Here is a 19,441-nt window from a genome sequence, read left to right on the forward strand (position 1 = left end):
AAGAAAGAAAGAAAGAAAGAAAGAAAGAAAGAAAGAAAGAAAGAAAGAAAGAAAGAAAGAAAGAAAAAGACAGGATGAAAGTCCTTAGATGACAGTCTGGCAGAGCTGGAAGGGTCTTAAGAGCATAGAATGAAAGAACTGGGAGAGGAGCTAAGGCCCACCATCTTGTTAGCCCTGATTTCCCAGTCCACCCTATCACAAACTATATTCTAGCTATTATTTTAAACTTGACAGTCTGTCTTCTACCTATACATTTTTTAAACTCTTCCCTTCTATCTTAGAATTGATCCTGAGAATTAATTCCAAGATAGAAGAATAGCAATGACTAGACAATTGGGGTTAAGTGACTTGCCCAGAGTACCGTGGTTTGGAAGAGAGGTCAAATTTGAACCTAGGACCTCCTGTCTCCAGGGCAAGAGCTCTTCCACTGTGCTACCTAGCTGCCTTCCTGCCTGTACTTTTGAACAAGCCCCCTCACCCCCAACAAGCTCCTATCCCACACCCATCTCTGTCATTCAGCATCTTTCTCTGTTCAGGGCTCATCATGGACACCATCTCCTCCAAGAAGCCTTCTAGGAGATCGCTCCCTCCCTCCTCACATTTTCCTAGAGCACCTGGGCTGAATCTCTCTTGTGCTCCAGTCATGTCTAGCTAGCATTTAACAAAGAGTGCACATGCTATCCTCCCCTCCCTGCCCCTATTTGGGATAAGGGGATCCTCCTTGGGAGCTTCTTGAGGGAAGGGGTGGTTTTCTTTGCTCAGTTTTGTGACTTTTCCAAGCCTATTTTCCTCATCCCAGATTTTCCACTAGCTGCATAAACTCTGGCAAGGAAGTCTCCTGGGCTGGTTTCCCTGCCTAAGAAAGGTGAGTGGGCTAAATGGCCCCCAGGCCTCTTCCAAAGCTAAGGAACCTTGAGGTTCTGTCCCTGCCTTCTCCTGCTCCTCCTGGGACCCTGAGCTTCGTGCCCCGATCCCCGGCTCCTGCCCAATGAACAGAACCAAGGCCAACCACCTTCTACTGAAAACTTTAATGAAACCAATAAGTTAATGAAGTTAACAGAGTGAGGTACTTGCATGTCCGAGAACCAGGTTGGTGGGGGAACCTCAATGGCGGTGGGGCGCCGGGGGAAGGGGGATGACTCTGGGCTCTCATTTGGTCAGAGGGTCTCAGCCCCAGCTCCATCTCTGGGGGTCAGTGCAGAGGAGGGAATGGAAGGGCCAGAGGTGGGCAAAGGGCAGCAACACATGCAGAGGGCATGCAGAAGGGAAGGGAGGAGGCACATCAGGGAGAGAGGGGGCTATGCCCCTCATCCCAAGGATGGATGCATGCAGGGCCCCGGGGGATGAGATGCAAAGTCCTTCCCTGGCACAGGGCAGGCACCAGGCACTGCCCTCCTAGGGGAGTAGGGGGACCTTGTCTCCCTTCTTCTTCACCTTTGGGTGGGGTTCTCTGAAGTTCTGTTTCTAAGGAGGCTCTAGGGTTGGGCACATGCCAGGGAGGCTGTGAAAGACAGCTGGAGGTGGCCCCTGGGCAGTGGAGGGGGGAGTTCAGAGTGGGAGTGTGTGTGTGTGCACTGCCAGCTATTCCCTGGGGTGCAGTGGGGGGGCTGAGGCTTCTCCCTCTGTGCTGGCCACCCTCGGGCTGGGGTCCTTGGACCCTGCTGTCCCTCTTTACTCTGGGGCTGGGAGCACAGAGGATACCAGGAGAGCCCATTCCTTATGAAAACAGTATCCTGACTGGGAAGGAGTTAGCTCTTCTCCTTTGACCCTGCCAAATGGGGGCCAGGTGCTGGGAAGGGGGATCGGGTGGGCTCCATCCAGAGTCTGCACCCTTCCTGACCCCCCACCCTGCTGCCAGGGCTCTGGGAGATCTCTTCCCTGGGAGAGCAAACACCCTCCAGTTTCCAAGCTGTCCATGGTCAGGGCTCCTGGAAGATAACTGGGTGGGTGGAAGGGAGTCAATGCCTTTATGTTTCTGTTTGTTTGGGGAGGGGGCTGCCCTTCCCCTGATAATTGTGGAATTGACTGGCCAGAAGAGAGTCCTCTAAGAGAGGTGAAGGGCTGGGCTCAGCCCATAAGGCCCCCATCCATTCTTGTGCCCCAGTGGGGAAGGAGAGGCACTGGCCACGTTAGCAGCCCCCCAAGGCCCCAGGGGCTGGGCAGGGCCTAGTGAGGCAGCCTGAGACCAGCTTGGACGGGTCTGGGTCCAAGACCCCAGGGGACCCCCTGTCCAGCCTGGAAAGTTGCATATTTAATGTGGTTTGCATATATGGTGCCTGCCCGCTGGGGCAGGATCACTGTGCTTTGAAGTGGGGCCTGCAGAGGACCCCGGGGTGCAGGGAAGGGAGAGTGTCAGCACTCCTGACAGTGCCAGGGCCTTCCCTGGAGAACTCGCCCCTCCAGAAAGGCTGTGAGGGAGAACCAGTCTTGCATAGCTGTTAGAGCGATCCCTGCTCTGGGACCAAGGTATCTGGGGAGCCCGTGGTGCCCACGGCTTTTGGGAGGGGAGGGGCTCACCCCTCCTAGAGTCACAGGTCCTGGGCCGGCCCTCTGTGGTCTAAGAGGCCCCCTTGGCAACGCTGACAGGACCCGTCTGCCTGGCTCCATGACCAGCGGTGGGCCCAGCGTCTGGTTTGGGGGAGGTTGCCCGGCCTGGGGCACTGGGGTGCCCACGAGATGCCTCCCCCATCCTGGCAGCTCGATAGTGCATGGGAGGAGAGTCTCAGGAAGGAAGGCCTGTTCAAGTAAGATCGGATGGCGGGAGGGCGGGCGGGCGGCCGAGGCCCGTGCCAGGCTGAGGGGCCAGTCCCGGGCCGGTCCCTGGGAGGGTGGGGAAGCTCCCTCAGTCCATATTGGCGCTGGCCGAGCGAGAGATGCTGAGTGTCTGAGCAGACACGGAGATGTCCTCGGCGTCTGCGGGGCTGTGGTAATCCGACGTGATGTCCGGGTCAAAGAGGGGCACCTGCACCGTGCCCAGGCTGGCGGACGAAGCTGCTCCCGCCCGCAGACACCGGGAGTAGAAACCCAGCAACAGGTCCAGTTTGTGCTCGATAGACTGCACCTGAGGGGCGAGGGGCAGGGGAGGGGGAAGGACTCAGCGGGAGCCGAAGTGGAGACGCGGCCGCCGGGGCTGGGTCTTCATTGGTCGGAATTGGGGGCGGAGCTGAACTGGGGGCGTGGCGTAACTGGCTGAGGCCGGCCCTAGACCCACCCCCACGGAGGCGGGGATCAGCTGAGGGCGAGCCTCGATTGGGTGGGATTAGGTTGAGGGTGGGCCTTAGCCAGAGGAGGGGTCTGGAAGAATCTGGGTTTGGCTGAGCCTGGGCGGGTTAGCTAGGATGCGGTTGAGACTGAAATTCAGCCGAATAAGATTCGGATTTAATGGCTTTAAGGGGGCCAGTTTAGAGTTCATGCGGGAGATGACTGGCTTGCCCGGGGATGCGTTACTAAATCGGGCCCAGCGCCCCCGGATTTAAGGCGCCTAGGACCCCGCGTCCGGGGCTCCAGCGGCCTGGACTTTTCCTCTCCCTCACCCTCCTCACCTGCTTCTCTACTTTGACCACTCGGCCCAGCATACTGATCTCCTCTCCAGCTTCTCCAGAATCCGAGGGAGCCTTTTCTACCTTCTCGCGGGTCTTCCGGTCCCCACGATCCCCACTCCCCCGGCCCACGATCTGGTCCACACTGCAGGACGAAGAGAAAGAAGAGAAGCCCGTTAGTGGGGCTAGAGGAAGAGAAGAGAAGAACCAGGCACCCCTGGGGATTCGCTTCCTTGGGGCTTCCCTGTCCAGAGCTCCCCTGTCCAGGGTACCCCTCCTTCCAGGATCCGAGGGGCCGATAGGGGAGCTCCCAGAAAAAATCTGAAGGAATAGCCCTTGCCTCAGAGTCAGGGTCAGCGTTGAGTGGGTTTAGTTTGGGAAGAGCAATAGCTTACATTTCCATAGCTCTTATAACTGACAAAAGTATATTACAGCCATTATCTCATTTGAACCCACTACAGTACCAAGACAGAGGGACTATTATCACCATCCCCATTTCATAGATGAGAAAACTGAGAACTACAGAAGTTAAATGACTTGCCCAGGGTCATACTGCAAATATCTCAGATTAAGATTTAATGGCTCCAAGTCCAGCCCTCTAGCATGTTAGGAAGGCTTCTCAGGAGCTTTGGGTGGGATAGGTGGAATTGGAGCTAAGCCTGGGGGTGGGGAGAGGCTTCCAGCAAGCCAAGCATAGGGGCCAGGTAGGAGGATTACCCAGGAGGGTAACCCGTGGGCACAGGGCACTCACCGGGTCTGCAGACTTTTGATTCTGCCGAGCATGTCCAGGTGGCCAGCCGAATACTGCTCAATGACATCCTTCACATCATAGGGCCTCAGAGTCTCCTTGAACTTCCTCTTGGCCACCAGGAATTTCAGGATCCTGTGGAGGATGGAAGGAACAGGGCCTGAGAGTCAGGGCTCCCCATCCACCAGGAGCTCTGGGCTCTGGGGTTCGATTGTGCAGAGAGCAGGGGTGCAGAAGTAGTCTCATCTGTCCTTCCTCCTCGGCCCCATTGTCCTGCCTCTCATGCTGGCCCTCGGTGCCTCTTGCCTAGATTCTGGTAAAACAGGCAAGCCTGGGTTGTCCTTCCCTCTCCTCTCTGCCTGATTAGGTCTTCTCATCCTCCTGGGCCTGACTCAAAGCTCATCTCCTCCAGGAAGCCTTCTCTGATGACTTCCAATCCACAGTGGCCTCCTTCTGCTGTAGTCTCCTAGCCCAGACTGTGTTTCTAGCCCTCTTTGGTCCCTGGACACAGGGTCATAGCATAGAGAGCTGGCAAGCACCTTCGACACCACACAGATGAGGAAAATGACAAGAAAGGGAAATGGCTTGACTAGAGACACAAAGATAGGAAACAAGCCTGGACTCGTGAGCTCTTTTCCTTTTTAAACCCTTGCCTTCCTATTGGTTCCAAGGCAGAAAAGCAGGAGGGCTAGGCAATGGGGATTAAGTGACTTGCACAGGGTCACACAGCCAGGAAGTCTGAGGCCAGAACTGATTCCAGGACCACTCAGCTCCAGGCCTGGCTCTCTATCCACTGAACCACCTCATTGCCCCCTAGCTGTTTTCTTTATGTCTATCTCCTGTCTGTTTTGCTAAATTGTGAGTTCTCTCAGGGCAGAGGCTAGGTTTCTTTCATCTCGCCATCTCATAGGATCATTGGAGTTAGAGTTGGACAAGGCCTTTGAGATCATATAAACTCATGCCCTCCTTTTACACATGAGGAAACTGAGGTCCAGAGAAAGTACTGAACCTGATTTGACCGAAGGCACATAGTTAGTGAAGTACAAAACCAGTATTTGAACCCAGATCTTCTAACTCCAATTCTAGGACTCTTTCCATCACAGGCTGGAGCTCTTCTTTCCATGTTTCTCTTCTTTCACCTCATTCCCCCTTTCCCACAGTAGCTCAGCACAAAATCTCACAGACAGAGGGGTTCAGTAAATATGGAATGTTATCTGGGGGTAGGTACAATCATATCTCATGTATTGTGTGTTAACGATGGGCACAGTGCCCACTTGGAAATGTAGCCTCAGCTTTGGTTCTCTCCCTGGAATTCTCTCTGTCCACTGTAGGGGTGGCCAAATTTGGGTTGAGTGGGGCCTGGTCTCTCATCTCTCTCAGGAGGGACCAAAGGGCTCTGGGGCAAGGTAACAAGAGAGAATCAAATGTCTAGGTAAGGATGGAAGTCAGAAAAGAGAAGGAAGCTGGGGCTGGGGAACAAAGGAAGATTGATTGGGCCTAAGGGCAGAGAAGAGATATTGAGGCTTTTCTGGGAGCTGAGCTAGCATTCCGTTGGAGCTCTGCTATTAACCCTGAAGGCAGCAGGGAGAGCCAGGAAAGCCAGAAGCACAGACAGAAAGGGGAAGACAGGCACAGAGAGACAGACAGGCAAACAGATAATCAGGCACATGGAGTTGGACAGACAGACAGAGTGAAAAAGATGGAGAAGAGAGAGAAAGATGAACTGGAAAAGAGAACTAGAGCCAGAAGTAAAGGAACAGACAGAAACATCAAGTACAAAAATCAGAATGAGTTTGAGGAGAGAAAGAGAAAGAGACAGACAGACAGAGGCAGAGACACAGAGACAGAAAGAGAGACAGAGAGAGGCAGAGACAGAGACACAGAGACAGACAGAGACAGACACAAAGACAGAGAGACAGAGATAATATCCAAACTTGGACCAGCTGGAGGGTTGGGGCTGAGAGCAAGATGGGGTAGGGAAGACAGGAAGTGACACTCACCGGACAGAGCGGATCACCGTCTTGATAGCAGGGATGACATCGTCCACAGTGAGCTCACACTGGTAACCCTTCTCCTCTGCCACATCTTCAGAGGGGCCCTCTGTTGAGACAGCAGCAGCCTGTCAGTCCTCTTCCCTAGGGGGCTGACAGGAGTCATCTTCCACTTCAAATAGGGGGCTGATCTCACCATGAAACAATAGCTTGGCAGAGCTTGAAGGAGCCTTGGCAATCAGCTGGTTCCCTACCCCCCCCATGCCCATTTTAGAGTTGGGGGAAGGATAGAGTTTGGCATTCAATACCACTGCACTATAGTATCACCACAATTTAATGAAGCCATCAGAAAGGTTCTCGCAGCTATGGGTTGTTAGGGCTGTGAACGTCTATAGACTTTTTGTGGCTGTGTTTGGTTAGTTTTGCTAAAATTTTCTTCCCCTCTTTTTTATTATTATTAGAGATGACTATCTGGGAAAGGGAGAGGAGGAATTTATTGGGGGGGGGGTAAATGAGTGATAAAAACAAAAGCTATTAATAAAAAATTTTTTTAAGGTTAAATCTTCCAGTCTCAGGCTCTACCGCCAGGAAAGCCCTTTTAAAAAATATTCCTTCCTGGTTTCTTATGGAAATTTTGGAATAGATAGCAGGCAACCTGCTGTAGAGAAGCTCTCTTAACTTGACTGGGGTCATTCATGAGCCTCAGAAGGCTCCCAACAGGGGAGGAAGAACAATGAAAAGTTAGTTACACTTGGATAGGACAGACCAACATAAGGATACCCAAACACTAGACAACTCCTCCCACTTTAGCATAGAGTATACAAAGCCACAAAATGTTATCATTTTCCAGAATGAAGGAATGCATACATATAGGACAAAAATACTATAGTCAAAATGATTTTTTTTTTTTGGTATCATCAACATCTTTTGGATTATCAAGCACCGTTCTCTACCAAGCATGCAGACAGGGGAGGACTGATGGTATGAATCAAAGAATCACAATCTGAACTGGAAATGTCCTTAGAGATAAACTAGTCCAATCCCCAACTTTTTCAGAAATGTCAACTGAAGCTCAGAGTGATCTTGATTTGTCTAAGGACGCACAGTCAAATATTGCCAGAGGTCCCCTCCCAACTCTTTATTTCATTCTTCTCTTGTTCTGAGAAGATATGGTTCCATATTATTCTACTTGGGAATGCTCTGAGCTGGCTAAGACCCACACATACACACCCAGTCCCAGGAGCCAATAAGGACAGCAGACTGGCCACTTGAACTTACCCTCTGCTGATGCCCGAGTCTTGAGCCTCAATGATGCCCGGAAACGAGTCCGATCATTGAAACTCCAGCTCTTCTGGACTTTAGTAGGGCTGGTAGGCTCTCCCACACTAACATTCTCACTCTCACTTCCTGGGGAGGTTCGGGGTGGTGGGGCCAGGTGCTGTTTGGTCCTTCCACACTGGCGCTGGGCACTGTTCATTCGGATACGGTCCTTGATGCCCATCTTAGTGCTAGGGCACAGGGGCCAAGGAAGGAAGGAGGGAGGGGGGAAAAGATTAGGAAGAAAGAAAAGAGTAGGTCCCCTGCCTAGCCTATCACAGAGCCCTGAGGGGAAGGAGGTACCCTCTTAAGGCCAGATTTGGGCAAAATTCTGATCTGTGCTCTAGGAAGGTTGGAAATAGGAACAAGAGGAGAGTGGTGGGAAGGTGGGGATGGAGGAGATTGGACAAGGATTTGGAAGAACCCAGTAGTGGGAAAGAGGAAGATTTAAAGTGGGAACAAGGGAAACCGTAAATCAAAACTGGAGACTGGAGATGGAAAAACTAGAAGAGTTTGATGATATGAATTAGGGAGACTGAAGGTTGGAATGGGGGTATTTGGAGGTGGGAATTAAGGAACAAGAAGTGGAAACTGGGGACACCAGAAGTGGGATTTGAGTTGGGGACTGGGAAAGGTGGAAGTGAGAATTGGGGGACTGAAACTGGGAATGAGGGAGATTAGAAGTGAGAACTGAGAGTACTCAAGATAGGAAATAGAGATTATGGCAGGAATTTGGGGAATATTCAAAGTGGGAATTAAAGATATCGGGGAGGGACCTGGAAAAAGCTATATCAGGGCTCCATGTGCTTTGATTATCCTCCCCCCACCTTTGCCCAAACAAACAAGAGTGGAAAATGGGGAAAGAAGAGACAGGTGGATACAGTAGAGATTACTTTGGTAGAGAGACCCAGCAAGAAAGAGAGAGAGACAGATATACCCCCCAAAGACAGAATTAGGAGGTCAACAGGAAGGTGCTCAGATCTCCCGACACGTAGGGGAGATCCAGTCCCAGTCTGGTCCCACTTGGAGACCTTTAGTGGCCATCACCAAGAATGACTATAAGAGCTGTGTACCACCCACCCACACTACTTTAAGAGGGGAAGGGAGATGGGGAAGTTCTTTGATTTTCTTAGGAATGGGAAGGAGACACATGAGGGTGTTTGGAATTCTCCTCTTATTTAAAAAAATATATTGTTTCCTGCTGGGTATGGTCAAGGTCTCTGGGATAGCATCCATCATACACGTCTATGGTCCCCCATGTATAGTGTTTATGGGTAAGTAAATATATTTGTGTTCAAATATCTGTCAGTTCATATGTATATTATATATATATATATATTCTCCACATATGGATGTGCGTGTGCGTATAAGCGTTGTAGCTAATTGTACCCAAGTGTATAGGTGCGTGATACATGGCTCGCCCTTCAGGACCTCCATCTTCCAACTATCTCCCTAGTGGAGATCAAAGATTCTGTGTGGTCCCAGAGGGCAGAGTTAGAGCCAGAAGGAAGATGAGGCAGCCCCAGAGTAGCCCCAGCTGCCTCGGGCACTAGTCTCCTTCCTATCACCGAGGACTTCAAACAAAGGACAGATGACCACTTGTCTAGTACACTGAGGTCCCTTCCAGCTCTGAGGTCCTGTGATTGGAACCCTGACCTGTGGACATTCCAACAACCATCTTCAGGCTGTGACCCTGACTTGGATGGGTGGGAGGCTGTAATGCAGGAGGAGGTGGGAGCCTGAGAAGAGAGCTGTCAGCCTCCCAGTCCCCAGTCCTGGAGAATGGGGCAAGACACAGAGCCATAAAGACCTTGAGAGATGGTAAGCTCTGGGAAGGCAGGGACCGCTTCATTTTGTCCTTGCATCCCCAGTGCCTAGCATAAGGAGTGCCAGGCACACAGTAGGCATATGATGTTTGCTGACTGACTGATTGATCTAGGACACATGTGGACTATTCTTAAGAAAGAATTTCTGGGTATTCCTTTGTTTCATCTGACATTACATTAAGCAACACAATTTTTCAAACTCGAATGTGTAGTTAGTGGTTCAGTCACAGGTAGGCATTGAGAGGGATCCCATGTTGGACAATTTAGGGGCAGCATATTCTCTGTGGGGATCTGTGAATAGAGGGCTGGGGGTGAGGTTCAGAGCCTTCCATCTAAAACAGTGGTTCCCAAACTTCTTTGGCCTACTGCCCCCTTTCCAGAAAAAATATTACTTAGCCCCCTGGAAATTTATTTTTTACATTTTAATAGCAATTAATAGGGAAGGTAAATACACCTGTGGCCATCACCGCTTCCCTGGATTGCTGCAGCACCCACTAGGGGGCGGTGGCACCCACTTTGGGAATCACTCTAGAATATTTGTACTGAGCCAAGCAGAGTCTATTTCCAGGGCACTAAAACATGGGAGAAGGGTGAGTGCCTTCACATTCTTCTGGTTCCAGAGATATGAACTGCCCCCACCTCCTCCATTCCCTAAGGTGCTCTGGTGACAGGATCAGGGAGCAAAAATACCTCATTGGGGCTGTTCCTGTAGTGTTTGCTATGCTACCCCCAAAGGACCAAGAAGCCAGGCATCAGCTTCCTTGCCTGGGACATGACGTAAACCCCCTGCATAAATTATATATATATATATATATATAATATATATTTTTATAATATTATAAATATATATTTTCTGAGTATTGGCTTTCCAGAGGAGCCCATTGGAATAAAAAATCCAGGGTCCAAAAACAAACAAACGAAAGGGCTGCTCTGGCCACCATCTTGATGCTTTTGTAAGGTCAATCTAAACAACTCCTACAGAGAAATTGTTTCTCCTTCCAGAAGGCTGTCCTATAGCTTAGGAGGAAAGAAAATGATCCATAAGATTTAGACCTGAAATGGACATTTTGAAGTCACCTAGTTCAACTTCCTCATTTTACACATGAGGAAACTGAGGCTCAGGATGGGATTCACACAGGTAGTAAGTGGTAGGGCCCAGTGGTAGACACTCAGTCCTATCACACACTGTCTTGGCCCCAGAAGCACCCCCTCTACACACACATTCTTCCAGGGAACCCTACACCAAGTGTACTGTGAGAGCTGGATTGAGGTCAGAGTCAAGTGGATGGATTAGGAGCAAAGAGCAGGGAGTCTGGGAAGTAGACCTGAGAGGAGTGGTGCCGAGTAGGCTCCCCTCCCAGATGCTCCTGGGTATGCGGGAGGGCAGGGCTAGGCACTGGTTTCAGGGGAAGGGATTGGGTAAAGAAAGAGGTTCCCCCATCCTCTAAATCCCATGCCCAAGGCCATGGTATGGAGGGCAGGATGGGGTATGGGAGGCAAAGACTGAAACCAGGGGCACCTTCGAGAAGGCAGCCGGGATGAGCAGGGACATCCCTGGAGCCAGTAGCAGGTGGCAGAACCCAGTCCCAGGTGGGGGGCGGGGGGTGTCACACAGGTCCCTGGACCTGTAAACCTTTTAAAAGGGACTCCAGGGAACAAGGAGGGGAGAAAGGCGACAGAGGAAAGGATTCGAATGGGGGTATCTAACTCATCCCAACCAGCATGCTCAGCCAAGACCCCCATGGTCCTCCAGAACATCCCTTGAGCCTGGGGGGAAAGTTTGAAAGTTGGTACATGCCTGAAACTTCATTTAGTCCTGCTAGTCTCCTGAGGTTTCCCACATGCTGACAAGCAGCCCTCCCCTCTTGCCCGACCACCCTCCTGTCTGTTAACCAGAAGCTCTGGGGACAGAGGGGACTCACCTCCTCACCTGGGCTGGAGGGCACAGGGGATGCTGGAGCTTAGCTTCTCCCAGAGCTGGGAGGTGGGGTTCTAGGATGAGATTAGGAGAACATAGAATCTAGATTCTCAAAATCTCAAAACCTAGAAACCCATAATGGGCCATGCCGATAATAGGAGAGCCAGGATCTCAGAGTCCCAAAACCTAGAACCCCACGGGTAATGTTGAGATAGGGAGAACCTGGAACCCCCTAAAACAATGTCTAAGAGCCTAGAACTTTGTGAACCATGCTGAGGTTAGGAGAACTTAGAAATAGGGACCTCAAAGTTCCAGGACCTAGAGCCCTGTGGTCCATGCTCAAAACAAAACCTAGAACCCAGGATCTTCAGTCCAGGACCTAAGATGTCATGCTTCAGTCTTGGGCTGCCATTTCCGACTGATCCCAAGGTGCCAGCCTAGCCATCATCCTTGGAGAAGGTCAGGGTATGGGACAGAGGCCTAACACAGGAGGGGTTCACCCTCAAAGCATTCAATGTAGGTGCCTCTCACTCTTCAGAAAACATGCAGGACAGACAAAATAGAGGAAAAAGAGAAATTCTCTAGGGGAAACCGGGTAGCCCACCTCACTTAGAGCTAAACTCTAAATGATTTTATTAGGATCCTTGTTGGAAAGCCTCAGTTTCCCAGTTTGGAGTGATTTCAAAGGCCATTTCCAGCTCTGACTACCTGTCCTTTCCCTCTTCAGACTTTTGTCCCATTCTCCAAAAAGCATTATGGGGCAGGGGTGCTTTCCTTCAGTTAGGGGGTTTTGTTCACTGAGGTTTCACTGGGTTAGGGTTTGCTCAACCTGCAAAGGGCAATCCAGTGCCCAAAAATGGTGGAGGAGAGAAGGAAAGATTGGGAGAGGAACACGAGCCAGAAGGAGTGTCTGATTAGGAGAATTACTATTCTCTTCTTCATCCACTGAAAGTTGACTTCAGCCTTCCTGGTGCACCAAAGTGGTGGGAAGTCAGGTTTTACCCTCTCTAGACTGGTCCAAGATGAAGACTTGTTCCATTAGACTGAAGGAAGGCAAAGCAAGGGAGAGGAATCCCTCTCCTCTGTGCTGTTCCGGGCGACCTGGCGTGCGGGCTTTAAAGGTGAAGATGCGGCCCGACTCTGGGCGGTGCTGGGAACTCTCTCCCTGATCAATGATTTAGCCCTGTCTACAATGGAGCTGGGGCAAAGGGAGGGAACAAATCCAGGAATCTTGTCTCCTAGTCTCAGAGAATATCATCAGAGCTGGAAGGATCCTTGGAGATCATCCTCTTCAAGCCTCATTCTCCAGGGGGGGACACTGAGTCCCAGAGAGGGGAAGGACCTTGCTCAGGGCCACCCAGTAGCTCAGGGGCACAACCTGCCTTGAACCCAGACCTCTTGGCTTCATCCCACCATGAATGCCACCAGATCATAGGATTGCAAGCTGGAAAAGGCCTTGGTGACCATCTACTCCAACCTTTCATTTTATGGAAGAGAAAACTGAGGCACAGGTTAGTTAAGTAATTTTGTTCCCAATGGTAAGGCCGGGGCCAGAGCCCAGGGAAATTGGTTCTAAAACCCTATTGGGCCAGCAGGAGGCTTTAAGAGCTCCCTGGGCACTCCTGATCTTGAAGCTAATAAATTTACAGCTACCGACGTGTTGTCCAGATGCGGGATAGAAACATGCCCGCTGGCCTCTGCCCCTGCTCCAAGAGCAGCAATACAGGCCATTCCCCACGGTGCCACCAGGCATGCCAGGCCAGAGAAGGGGGGGCAGGCGGCATGCATCCCATGCCCTGTTCATAGGCCCCCCCGGCTCCCATGCTCCCGTCTGGGCAGGAGGCCGGGGACAGGAGGCAGGCCAGGCGTCCGGTACCTCGGTCTCCAGCTGGCGTGGATCCGAAAGAAACTCCGCTTATTACTAAACATCTGGCTGGAAAGTTGAGAATGAGACACGAGTAGAGGTTAGTGAGGGCGGGCAAGCAAGGGTTATGTATGGGCATGGCCCCAGCCTGGACTTGGTGCTCCCTGAAGGACAAGAAAACCCTAATCCTCTCTGGCCACCACTTGGGCCAAGGAAGGGACGGACCGACAGGCTGCCAGGCACAAGGGAAGATCCTTGTCTGCAGCCTTTGCCCAGCCACCAGGCAGGGTCTGCCTTGCTCCTGGGGGAGCCAAGAAGCTGGTCCAGCGTTTTCTCCCTTGGGCCAAACCCTTTGGCTTCCGTTTCCCCAATCCATCCTGAAGAAGTCAGTAACTCTCCTTTGGAAAGGCCTTGACTTCCACCCCAGCAACGGTATGTGGAAGGCTGGCACCCTGCAGGCAGACACTTGTCTCTGTGCCCCCAGTTCCCAGTTCAGAGCCTGGCACAAAAACACTTACTGAGATATTGATTAATTAAATGGCAGGACCCCAGAGCCAGGCCCAACTTCTGTTCTGATGGGAGGAGGAGGAGGATGGATGGGTCCTTTTTTCCTAAGCTCTCAGGCCAGTGACCACTAAAGAATAACAACAGCCATTGTTCCAGGCACTGTGCTAAGTGCTTTACGACTTTACACAGACACTAGCCTGCCCTGGACTGTCCTCAGCTAGCCCCATTGCAGTGCCTTGCCCCACTCTCAACTCTGGCAGGGTGGACAGACAGACAGACAGACAGACAGACAGACAGACAGACACACACACACACACACACACACACACACACACACACACACACAATCCTAGCAGGGTGACGTCTGAAAGCCACCTCTCAGTTCTTCAAGCCTGAGTTGGGCACTGGGACCTCATTACTCTTTCTGTCAGTTGGGGTCATTTCTAAGTGACTTTGGAATCCATGGTGGGAAGCCAAGATCACTTGGGATGACCAGGAGGGCTCCTGGTGTGCCCAGGCCGGTTCCACAGCACTCCACGTGGGCAGTGATACCCACTCGGTCCCCGGCAGCCCAGGCAGGCGCCTGCTTCTGACGTGGCCATTCTTAAGCTGTGGGAAGCTTTCTCTGTGGAGAGGGGAAGGGGAGGAGACGAGCCTGGGGTCCTCTCTGCCGGGAGGCCCGAGAATAATTTCTCCTCTCTCCCTTTGGCCTGCCAATGCCTCCCATTTCCCATTCTGCTTTGTCTAATCCGTTCCTACCCCCGCAGCCCCTCAAAGGTTTCTGGCTGTGCCCAAGTCAGCCTGAACCACGTCTGCCTGGCTCTGGGGCCGGTAAGTGAGGAACCCTCTGAGCGTTCTCCAAGTGGGCCCAGGCTTGGAGCAGCCCTTCTCCGGGGACTGAAGCTGAGTTCTAATTCTCAGCCTAGGGAGGCTGGGTGAGGGCAGGGTAGGATTCTGCCAGGGATATGTGCCCACACAGCAGCCACGGGGACAGATGGGCAGAAATCGCACCAGAGATGGACATGGGTTCTTCCCATCTGTGGCAGCTGCCGTTCCCAACCCACATGCCCCCCACCGTCCAGTTCTCTCTTCTAGATTGAGCAGAAGTTGGAGTGTGGCCAAAAGGTGGGGTGACACCCATTAGTTCCATCATTCTCTTCCCGGGTTCCCCTCAGCCCTTCCATATCCTCAACTTGGGTCTCTCATATACCCAGATCCCAGGCTCTCCACATCCCCTACCCCAATAGCCACATCCTGGACCTGCAGGAATCTCCTGTTCCTGGAATCTCCAAGCCCTTAATCTTGGGTCTCTTCCCCACTCCCTATCCAGGTCCCCACCCTGAATTCTCCTGAGTCATCCTCAGCCCCATCAAAGGAAGCTCCTTAGGTAAGAAGAAGGAAGGGTTAACTACTCCTGGTGATTCCCGGGGGAACTCACTGAGCTCTCAGTGCCCTACATAGGAGCAGAAAACCTGGAACAATCCATTTCATCCATTCAAGAGGGGTGATCCCCAACCATTCCCTCCTTTTCCCCCATTACCTGTCCCCACGGGTGCCTTCCCAGAGAATGGGGCAGCAGAGGCAGAGGGGGACCCTCTCCCTATCCAGCCCTGAGCACACCCCACCCTGCAAAGTTCTGCCATTTGTACCTGGGCAAAAGCCCAGGTAGGTTAAGCAATTTTTTCAAGGACACACAGCAGATGATGGAAAAAGGCACCCAGAGTGCTACCCATGACTCCTCTCCTTCCTGCCTTCCATCAGTGTCCCTTTGTCCCCTATCAGGTTTAAAACCAGGAAGCTCTGGGCCTCTGGGAGGCAGGTCCTGATAGACATCTGCAAGGAGGCTCAGACAATGAGGATGGGTGTGATAAGAGAAAACATTAAGATGGAGACACGAGAGGAATGGAGGAGAGAGTGAAGGTGATGGTAGAGGTAATCTCTGATTTCATGGAGGCTGTGATTGGGAGGGATGGAAGCAAGGACCCCTTCCCTGGCACATGCCCTTCTCCCATCTACCTGGAATTCTACCATTCGGGCTGTATCTTTAGCATAAGTTTTGCTTCTTTGAAGATGCAAAAAAAAAAAAAAAAAAAAAAAAAAAAAAAAAAAAAAGAAAGAAAAGAAAAGAAAAGAAAAGAAAAGAAAAGAAAAGAAAAGAAAAGAAAAGAAAAGAAAAAGAGGTCCAAGGGGAGATGAGCATCCCTCTGGCTCAGGGCAGCAAAGAAATTCTGAGGAGAGGTGAGGGGATGGAGAGGCTACTCCTACTCCCATCCTTGACAAAGACTTCTGGCTCCAAAGGAAAGCTGGGAAAATCCCCCCTCAGGCTGAGGTTAGGAGGTGGGAAAGGAAGAGGGGCTGGTTCAAAGCCAAACCATCCGAGGTGCTTCAGTATATTCTACACCCCAAAACATAAGAAGGGGCTTCCTCAGCCCCACAGCCCCCTCTGTGGGAGGCAAAGGCTGGATCCCTCACCCACGCAAACCCCTCCTCAATCCTGCGGGACGCGGGTGAGAGCATCAAGGCCAAGACTGTGGGGAGAGGGTGTGTCTGTGGTGGTGGGAGTGAGGGAGAGCCGGGCATGGCCCAGCCTCCAAACACCTCCTGTCAAAGACAAGAAAATCTGAGCTTTGGAAGCGGGCCAGAGAACACACGATTTGGAGTTCCAAACGACCTTAGTGACTAATTAGTTCCACTCTCTCACTTTGCAGAAGGAAGACTGAGGCTCCAGGAGAGGACCCCTAGCGGTGCGAGATCCCCTAGCGGGTCAGGGGCAGAACCAGGACTGACCAAATCCAGATCTCCTACTTCCCTATATGCCAATCCCTTTATTTGACAGAAGGGGAAACTGACTTTCTGAGAAGGGAAGGGACTTAGATCTAGAGCTGGAAGGGACCTCAGAAGCCATCTAATCCAACACCCTCATCTTACAGAAGCAAAAACTGAGAGCCAGAGAAGTTAAGTGACTTGTCCAAGGTCACAATTTTAAAACCCATCAGAGGTGGGATTTGAACTCAGGTTCTCTGGCTCTAGCATCTAGTGCTCTTTTCAGGACTTCAACCCAGTTCTCCAGATCAATAATCCAGGACTCCTTCTTTAACATCTGCTCCATCAACAGTACCCCAGGCATAGCAGACCATGTGCCCCCTCCCCCAAACCCTCTAGAAGGCCAGGGTTTGGCGGGCATCACGGGCAATGCCATCCCCCCATCTGCCAACTGAAGATTACCTGAGCCGTAAGCACCTGTGGCCAGCGGCCTCCTCCTCTCTCCAACTTCCCAGGAGGAATGGGAGGGGGAGATGCAGGGTGGGAGAGAGGGAAGGGGTTGGAGGTGGAGAGAAAGAGAGACAGATGACAATGGTGTGAGAGGTGGGTGGTGGAAGAGTCACAGGGGATGAGGAGACAATGTCAGGGTTTTTCTCCAGGAGGGGCCCAAGTGGATCATCCTTGGCAACCCGTGAGCCCTTCTCGGTCATGAATGCCCCTACCTGGCACGACTTCAGGGCAGATTGACAGGAGCACAGCCTAGAAGGGATCTCAGAAATCCCCCAACTTGTACAGCTGCCTGTCCAGAAAGGGAAACTGAGGCCCAGAAAGGGAGAATGAATTTGCCTAATGAAGTCATCACGACCGAGAAGTAGAGCTGGACTATCATGGGCTCTCCATCACTGGAGGAAACACCTCGTTTCACAGAGGATGGTAGTCAGGTATGGGGAGGGTTTTTTTTTTTTGTTTGTTTTATTTTTCATTTCATTTCATTTTTATTTTTTATTTATAATTATAAAGTATAAATTCATTTATTCATATTTTTACTTAATTTATTTAATTATTTGATTTATAATTATAAGTAAATTATAAATTTATTTATTTTTTATTTGTTTTCCAGGTGTAGAGAATTTTAAGTGACCTGCCCAAGGCTACTCAGTTATTTTGTAGGTGACCAGGATTCAAACCCAGAGACCTTCTCTCATCCTGACTCCAACCAAGCCTGGCCCTCTTGCTCACACCTAGGACCGTGCAAACCTTGGCACACCATGTAAATAAATAGCAGTTCTTATCATTATTCCTGCAAGACCCATGGCTGGAGGTTGGACAACAGGGAGAACCTACCTGATATTCAAGCACAGGCTCAAGTTGGGGCTGGACTAGGGGACCTCTCAGATCCCTCAGCTCTGAGCCTGAGCCTCTCCACTCCAATTCTATCACCTCTGCCCGGTCACTGTGGCCCCCAACCCTATCCTGGGCACCCAGTTCTCCCTTCACCGAAGCTGGATCCTGCTTCCAGGCTGTTCACCTTCATCGCCTGGCACACTCCCGGAGGTACCAGGGACCTGGATCCTGTGCCACCCCTTCCAATGCCCATCCACCTTACCTGGCAGGGAGCCTGGCACATGCCTGCTGGAGAAGAGGCCCTGCTGATAGCATGGCCAGAGAGGACCTATGCCAGCAAGGAGAGAGCAAGCCAGAGGAAGAGAAGGAGAATGAGAGAGGACAAGATGGAGAGGAGGAAGAGGAGGAGCCGGCCCTGCCAAGGGGCCCCTACCTTTCCCTAGGGCAATAGTAGGCGCTGCCCGGCCGGCAGGTGGCGAAGGTCTGATATCGGGTGGGTGCTCCAGTGGGTGCAGGGGGCCTCCGCACCTCCAAGGGCCACAGGCCCCCATTACGGGCCCGCCGCACGTGCTCAAATAATATTACCAGTTCTCTGTGGGGCAGGTGGGATGCAGATACAAAACGGGAGGAGTTACTGAAGCGGGAAGGAGATGGAGGCAGATTCTGGCCTCCTCTCTCTTTCTGAACCTTGGGCCAAAAGGGCTTGCCTTCCCCGTCCCCCCTGACTGGAGCGAGGCCGAGCTCAGGAGAGGCTCTGGGTACCAGCAAAGTCTCTGGGAGGCCTATCTGCCCACTCCCCTGATGGGCTCCCACCAGGGACAGAGGTAAGGGACTTCTCCAGGGCCTCCCCCACCCCTCATTAAATCTCCTGCCCAGTTTGTTTGGGAAGTCTTCACTTTTATACTTGTATCCCCAGCACTGAGCTGAATGCCTGGAACACAGCAAGCTCTTAATAATGCCCGGTAATTGATTGAATAATTGAATTGATTGATTAAGGTTAAATCTCTCCAGGAGTGATTCCTTTGGGAACTAAGGGGTGATCATTGCAAGGGCTAAGATGTGATCCCTCCTTAAGGGTGATCCCTCCAGGAGTTAAGGGGTGACTCTCTAGGAGTTAAGGGGTGATCCCTCCAGGTGTTAAGGGGTGACCCTCTAGGAGTTAAGGGTGATCCCTCCAGGTGTTAAGGGTTGATCTCTCCAGTAGTTAAGGGGTGATCCCTCCAGAAGTTAAGGGTGATCCCTCCAGGAGTTAAGGGTGATCCCTCTAAAACTAAGGACTTGTCCCCTAGAAACTAAAGAATTCTCACTCCAGGAGCCAAAAGATTAGTGCTTCCCCTACTGAGGGGCTAGTGTAATGGGAGCTAAGGGGTCATCTGTTCAGGTGGGAGCTAAGGGATCATTTTTGTCCCTGCTGTGCCCCACCCCCACCCCAGCTCCGGGCCAAACCAAAGGATCATCCTTATGGGGCTTCTGGGGTCAAATGAGTTGGCTTGCCAAGGTCAAACGGGCTCTGGATTTTTCTTATGGTCCCACGCTGTAGTGGCCCCTCCCAGTCGCTGAATCGCCCCTTAGGCTTCCCCCTATCCAGTCCCCAGGGAGCTCCTAATCTGGGAAAGGGTCCCCC

The 19,441-nt window shown here is 51.7% G+C and overlaps 1 protein-coding gene across 1 annotated transcript in view; it reads right to left on the reverse strand.

Moving 5' to 3' along the window:
* Positions 1-1,013: 1,013 nt before the first annotated feature.
* The window catches only part of KCNQ4 (potassium voltage-gated channel subfamily Q member 4), a 34,465-nt gene continuing 16,037 nt past the window's right edge, over positions 1,014-19,441 (reverse strand). The window contains exons 8-13 of the mRNA XM_044668775.1: positions 18,251-18,492; positions 7,557-7,786; positions 6,288-6,387; positions 4,291-4,422; positions 3,543-3,684; positions 1,014-3,061 (exon numbers count right to left, since the gene is read on the reverse strand). Coding sequence (XP_044524710.1) covers positions 2,843-3,061; positions 3,543-3,684; positions 4,291-4,422; positions 6,288-6,387; positions 7,557-7,786; positions 18,251-18,492 — 1,065 coding nt within the window. The 3' untranslated portion in view covers positions 1,014-2,842. The remainder of the gene's footprint in view (positions 3,062-3,542; positions 3,685-4,290; positions 4,423-6,287; positions 6,388-7,556; positions 7,787-18,250; positions 18,493-19,441) is intronic.

Source organism: Gracilinanus agilis, chromosome 3 (assembly GCF_016433145.1).
Source record: "Gracilinanus agilis isolate LMUSP501 chromosome 3, AgileGrace, whole genome shotgun sequence".
Classification (NCBI taxonomy): Eukaryota; Metazoa; Chordata; class Mammalia; order Didelphimorphia; family Didelphidae; genus Gracilinanus; species Gracilinanus agilis.